This window comes from Doryrhamphus excisus, linkage group LG15, assembly GCF_037039965.1.
Source record: "Doryrhamphus excisus strain RoL-2023G ecotype Guam linkage group LG15, RoL_Dexc_Guam_v1.1, whole genome shotgun sequence".
In the NCBI taxonomy this organism is placed as follows: Eukaryota; Metazoa; Chordata; class Actinopteri; order Syngnathiformes; family Syngnathidae; genus Doryrhamphus; species Doryrhamphus excisus.
In genome coordinates this window covers 11,353,322-11,360,320 of record NC_136371.1, presented here as the reverse complement: position 1 = coordinate 11,360,320, position 6,999 = coordinate 11,353,322, and the positions used below count along the sequence as shown (strand labels likewise).

General features: G+C 43.7%; 1 protein-coding gene across 1 annotated transcript; it reads left to right on the top strand.

Moving 5' to 3' along the window:
- Positions 1–1,350: 1,350 nt before the first annotated feature.
- Positions 1,351–5,617, top strand: LOC131104881 (homeodomain-interacting protein kinase 1-like). Its single transcript, XM_078796816.1, has 10 exons — positions 1,351–1,827; positions 1,904–2,089; positions 2,659–2,840; positions 4,255–4,378; positions 4,457–4,564; positions 4,630–4,698; positions 4,766–4,959; positions 5,032–5,262; positions 5,329–5,441; positions 5,514–5,617. The coding sequence occupies exons 1-10, from the start codon at positions 1,570–1,572 to the stop codon at positions 5,615–5,617; spliced, it is 1,569 nt and encodes a 522-aa protein (XP_078652942.1). The 5' UTR covers positions 1,351–1,569.
- The last annotated feature ends 1,382 nt before the right edge of the window (positions 5,618–6,999 follow it).

Below are 6,999 nucleotides of genomic sequence, written 5' to 3'. Positions count from 1 at the left end.
TTTAAACATTTACACTGCGTGTATGTAATCGGTATTGGTATTGGACCATTTCACTCATGGATTATCGGTATTGGCAGCATAAAATCCCAATTGGAACATCCCTAAAATTTCCACTAAAATTCTCAACACACCCACTGACACACGACAAAATATCCAACTGGGAAAATACAAGGAGCTATTAAAACGTTGGGGTAGCATGGCTCAGATGGCACAGCGCCCGCCTGCTGGTTCGATCCTCCGTCCTCCCATGACCATGTCGAAGTAACTGTGGTAATAGTGTCAAAGTGCTTTGAGTACCTTGAAGGTAGAACGGCGCTATACAAGTGAAAGTCTATTTGCACATGTGCCACAAATTGGACCAAATTTCTTATGGCACACTAATGGACCGGTCCCAATTTGACTCTGACTGTGAAGTGTGGCATGACATCAGAGTTTGATGACTCAACATGAAACAGGACTCTTCAAGGTCAGAACTTGAACAAATGTTGAGCGAGATGCCAGAAGAAACCGAGTGGCCAAGCAGATGTAGCTGCCACTCCAAGACTGTGGCTCGGAATGCAGTCGTATTACATTTTTGTGCTTTCTAAAAATCCCGGCCTCACAATGGTGATACTTAAAGGGGACCTTATCCTTTTCCCACTTTTCTGATCTCTAAATGCAGTTACAATGTTGTATTCTCGTGTTAAACGATGCCAAAGTTTCAGAAAATTAAATCAAATTAAGTGAACCCTAAAAGAAGTTTGAGATGGCTCAAAACCTGTGCAGGTTATTGTGTGTAGCTGCTCTATGGGAGAGCACATCAAGATAATCTACCTCAGAACACTTTTTAGCCAAACTTAGGTCTCCCTTAAATAACGACTTACAACCAGCACTATAACAATATTTATCAATCCAGAAATTATACATATGGAGGTAAATAACATAAGATATATAGCCAACAGGCTCAGCAAAATGTCTGAAGGTAATTTCATCTGCAAAAAAACTTTGGGAACCACTGCGTTAGCCTTACTTGAGTCCTGTGGCAGGGCTAAGACCTAAGGTGAGGAATACGGCGCGGAATCGGGATTCAGTATAAGACTGCCTGCACATGTTTGTTTTGGTTTTTGTTGTCATGGTTACAAGTGGCAACCTGCTAAACATCTTTATTCTTTGAGATCGTCACAAAGACACAGGTCATTTGACTATGATGTCACATAAATGTTCTTTGCTGCTGGTTTTTGCCTTAGATGCCTGTTTGTTGCACCATTTTGTACTCATGTTTATTTTCTTTTCATTAACTTTTTTCTCATTATTAACAGCCACTGTTACCTAAATTGATCAATTTGACTTCTAAAAAAATCATACTACAGGAAATGTCCAAGTGGCTCACACATGCAACTGGTAAGTGTTGTCTTTTGTGCAAGCCCTGACAAATAAAACCCCGATGTTCAACTGTATCATCTTTAACCTCCCAGTCGGCAGATCGGTGGGAATGTTTCTAAGCAAAGATATAGCATTTCATTTAATGCCCCGGTCGAATGCAGTCGGAGTTCTACCTTTCACTGGTGGGTGTTGAAGTCCAGAGGTTTCATGCCTGTGAAGACATGGCTCGGAAAGGTTTTGCCCTCTTTCCACTCCAGCGTGAGGAACCAGACGATGGAGTGTTCCAACTTATCGGTGACTCTTGAGTGCCAGATCTCCTCTCCCACCTGTAGCTACACGATGGAGGAAGTTCTCGGGGCTGGGTCCTTTGGTGAGGTGGTCCAGTGCAGGAAGATGTCATCGGGCGAGACCGTAGCTTTGAAGGTGATCAAGGACAGCAGCAAGATGGAGGAGGCCAAGGATGAGGTGCATACCTGACAAGTTAAATCCATACGCTTCACGTGCACACTGCATGATCCTGTGATTTTTCTGTTCACTGCAGGAGCGCGTTCTGATTGAGCTGAAGGCACGTGGCTCGGACCGGTTCAATATTGTCAGCTGGAACGACTCCTTCACCTTTCAGGGGCAGTTTTGTCTGGAATTTGAGAAGCTGGACATGAGCCTCCATCAGCTGCTCGAGTGGCGCCTTCCTTTGTCGCTGATGGAGATCCGACCTGTTCTGCAGCAGGTTGACGATACACTTCTTGTTGGTTTTGATGCAATGGGAAGCAGCACGGTCATTGATCTTGACGTGACCCTGTCACAGCATCAGCAACCTTAATGGTGGGTGTGGCCTTTTATGAACTCCACAACAGACACAAATCATACTTAGGGATGCTCTGTGTAATCCTGCTGTAAAGAGGAATGAGGAACCCCACCTTTGACTGAGGTTGGTAAGGAGAACAAGCTTTGTCCTTGGCCAACTTCTGGACCCAGTGGAGAATGACAGCAGCTGCCTGTTTTGGATCAGCACAGCTGTAAAGTGGCACTGTGGCCTCACAAAAGAAGGGTTGAATTTTCATTTTATGATATTCCCAAGTTTCCTGTCAGAGTCTCAAATTGTGTATACGTACAGGGAATATAGCATGTAACATTCAAGACTCAAATCACTTGCCATGATTAGGAGTGTGCATGATTTGTCTGTCTCGTGATTGCTTGGTGATCACTTCACTCTGCCCAAGTACATAATGAAAGCACATTAATAGCAATATAGAGTATTGCATTGGCTCTAATGTCCATGATTGTATCTTATTCAAGTTGGCCACTGCACTGCAGTTCCTGAAGAGTGTGGGGATTGTCCACTGCGATCTGAAGCCAGACAACGTCATGGTAGTTGACCACCTGCAGTTGCCGCTGAAGGTGAAGGTCATTGACTTTGGCTTGGCTCTACATGCCTCGGAGCTGTCTCGGGGGACGACGGTGCAGAGCATGTGGTACCGGTGAGTTTCCCAGGAAGCATCTAGAGCAGGGGTGAACAAACTTCCCACCGAGGAACGCACACAAGAGAAATTGAAGGATCCATTTTGATCATCAGGGCGTTTGCGTGGGTTTTCTCCGGGTACTCCGGTTTCCTCCCACATTCCAAAACCATGCTAGGTTAATTGGCCCACTCCAAATGGTCCATAGGTATGAATGTTGGTGGGAATGATTGTCTATATGTGCCTTACCAGTGAGGGTGTACCCTGCCTATCGGCCAAAGACAGCTGGGATAGGCTCCAGCATAACCACGACCCTAGTGAGGATAAGCTGCATAGGAAATGGAAGGTTGGGTTTTGACCATTAAAGATGCTAAAACAAATCAAATGTCGGTCTATATATATGCTAAATTACCTGAATAAGTGTTATAGATGCCAAAACATGTTACATCGAATAATGTACTAGTATTGTCCCTCATTTACAATGGATTTTTACAATATGCCAAGGGCCAATAAAAAAACAAGCTGGAGGCCAAAAATGACCCCTGAGCCACACTTTGGACACCCCTGATCTAGTGTAAGGCCCTGTGCACACACACAACTATGCATTTTGTCCATTCATCAAAACACAAACTGTTGTACAAAATGACAGTTCCAAGTTCATAGCGTTCATTGAAATCTAGCCTGATTTCCAGTTTTTGGAAAACGTAACAATGTTTGCTCCTCATGTGTAGACATAGTAAGGTCCTGTCCACATGGGAATGGTCCTGGCTTTTTATTTTAGCCAAATCGCAAAAAATTGCGTCCACTCTGTGTCACATCAGTAAATGTCATGTCCATGCGAAAACCTACATCTGGCCACCACATGACAGAGAGAACATGGGTGAAAAATGTCTTCCACTTGTCCGGCTTGTCGAGACGACAAAGTGGAATTACTTCTGCCAGTCAGTGTGTATTCTACATATCAGACTGGGAGTCAGACGCTGTTGACTGATCCCTTCTTGTCATGGGACATCAACGGGATGGCCACGTCATCATTCTAAGATACGATAACGAAAAGGAGAAGTTGTCAGATTTCCCACTCTGAAAGCCATTTTCAAGAAATGCCGTGTGGATGAGCTAGGAGACGTGGGTTCAATTCCACCCTTGGCCATCTCTGTGGAGTTTGCATGTTCTCTCCATGCATGCGTGGGTTTTCTCCGGGTACTCCGGTTTCCTCCCACATTCCAAAAACATGCTAGTTTAATTGGCGACTCCAAATTGTCCGTAGGTATGACTGTGAGTGTACTGTTTCGACCTAGAAAGGTTTCCATGTAGACAGACCCATAGTAGAAATACCGTGTGGATGAAAGGTTGAAACGATAAAATACAGTTTCAATCTAAAAAGGTTTCCGTGTGGACAGACTCAGTCTATAACTTAACGCCTCTGCTGTATAAGATGCCCCGAAGTGCTGCTAGGACACGAGTGCAACGAGGCTATCGATGTGTGGTCTCTGGGCTGCATCGCTGTGGAGCTGCTGCTGGGCCATGCTCTGTTTGATGGCTGTGATGAGTACAGCATGGTCAGTGTGATGTGCAATCCAAAGATCTGCGAAAACGGCAGCGTTGACTGAGTCTAATCAAGAATCTCTTGTTCACAGCTGTCACAGATCAGCACCACGCTTGGAAAACTGCCAGCCGGCCTCCTTGATGCAGGAATATTCACGTCGTGCTTCTTCCGCAAGAAAGCCAAGAAATGGAGGCTGAAGGTATGTTCTTCTTCCTGTCATTGCATGAGAAGCCTGCATCTGACACTCGCACACTCTCTGTTCAGAACCGAGCTGAAATGATCACAGCTTATGACGGCACTCAACCTTTAAACAAGCTTTCAGATCTCCTGGAGGTTGGACTGCTGTGATTGCACAGTTTTAGTGTCAATATGAAAATACCCAACAAGTTTCCTGATCCAGGTTCGTTTTGTGCGACCCATCAACTGCACCGATGAGGACTGGCGTGCCATGCAGTGTGACCTTGAGATCTTTGTGGAATTAGTATCTACAATGCTTCAGATGTACCCGCAAAAACGGGCAAGGCCGTGCCAAATTCTGGAGCACCAATTCATTTCCATGAACCACTTTGATGGCAAATTCCCAAACAGTGCTTAGTAAGTGTACGTCATTTGTGAGCTGGTGTTCACACCGTGCATTGACCGATTCCTTGATTGCTTCTCTTCTAGCGTCAGGCTCTGGCGCGACTGCATGGAAATGGGCCGAACGTGCCAGAACAAGGAGGCCTCTGCTAGGGCCATTTGTAACATGTCAAGCTTTACGTGTGGGGATCACACCACCGGGCCCAGGATGTTGGACCAGTCAGTCATCACGATCAACAGTGGCGAATCATGGCCGACGGGCACCAATGGTCGCAGGAAGAGGAAACAAGACGCAAATGATGACGAGATCATCATCCGGTAGGTGGTCACAAAAAGTATCATCCAAATTCAAGAGAAATAAAATGAGCGTTTTGGTCGGCACAGCGCCTCCGCTGCAAGTAAGAGGAGCAGCAGAGATGCAGACTACACGACATCCATCGACAGCTCCAGGAAGGGTGGGGGCTGCACGATGCAGCAGCCACATAGCGGCCACATAAGTATGCTTCAGTATGACATGCTGCACAATGTCCCTGGAAGGAATGTGTTTACATGCATCCTCTCTTGCTCAGAACTCCTCCACCTGGAATGTGGTGACGCCACAGTCCAGCGAAAGAACAAGGTGACGGTGCAGGCACACGCCACAAAAGAAGTTGATGGGATCTGTGAATTATGATTTTATTAATTTTCTATTTTTTTGAATAGTATTGTCTTTAAAAGTAAATTATATTTTTAATGAAGCTTATTGTTGGGTTTCGGGCGCCATTGTCCCTATCCTATAAGGTTGTTTAGATTCAGGTTTGTTTTTCATGAATAGCTTTATTTTTGTATTCTCTCTATTTTACCTGTTCATTTTGTCATGAAGAAAATGTCTATTTTTCTATAAAGTTCAAGTTCAAATAAACATGTTTAGAAAAGCCTCTGACCCTTCTGCGACACAAAAAGGAGATTATGATCGGATCAGATCTTTTTGGAGAACTCAGACCCACAAGGAGGCAAAAGAAGTCCAAAACTTGGCAACGAGCTGCTGACAAAAGGTCACGCGTCACTTTTTGTGATTGTCTTGAACCTTTTCGAAACACTAAGTCATCTCTGATCTCTGGTCCATCTTTGGTCTTCCTAGTGTTAAACACTCACATCATTTTCAATTGTTTGGCAAAAGCCCCTTAATAGTCAGAATGGTGCAACCTTCACCGTATGACATTTTTATATGATTTAACGGTAAATGGATCGTCAAATCAAATAGTCAGCAATATGAAGACACCCATACGCGCAAAACTGTTGCACAAGTATCCCAAATCGATGACTGCCGCACTCATCCCATAGCATCCCATAGTGCAACTCGACAGCACCTACATCAAGGTGTCCAAACTTTTGCCACCGAAGGCCACATACTGAGAAAGGAAAGGAGGCAAGGGACACTTTTATATTTTGTAATGCTAATAAGTTGGATTTCTTTCAAAAAAATCTTTATTTCAGCTTTATGATATAGGTGAAAAGGCGTATTATTAGTATGAACTTCTGTCTTGGCTCTTTTTCCCACCATTGTCTTTTCCATTTTCTAAATATTTCAACTTTCTTCTTCAATAATATTTTGGTAAATGTTCTTTTTTCTTTATTCCCGTAATATTTCCTCATTATATTACAACTAATATGACATTGTTTTCTCTATAATATTACGAGTTGTTTCCTTTTCGTTTTCCTACTATTTACATTGTCTTATTGTCTATTGACATCTAATGAATTTCCTCACATATTGTGAGCTGTCCTGTTAAATTATATTTTTTATGTGCTGGGGGGCTAATGAAAAAACAGCCGTATAGTACATGGTTTCACGCATGCGCAGTAGCGCTCGGTGCTACAACTCACGGAGACTTCTCCACTTGACGGCTATCGGAATATTCATATACATGTAGTTATATTTGTTTTTCTATGCGAAGTATGGTTATGGGCTCTTTATGAAAAGTACAAATTCAGCAAAATAGGTTCCTAAAATACGCCCAAACGTATTATTTCAGTCTTACCTGTGAAAGGCACCGCCATAAGATTGAATCCAAT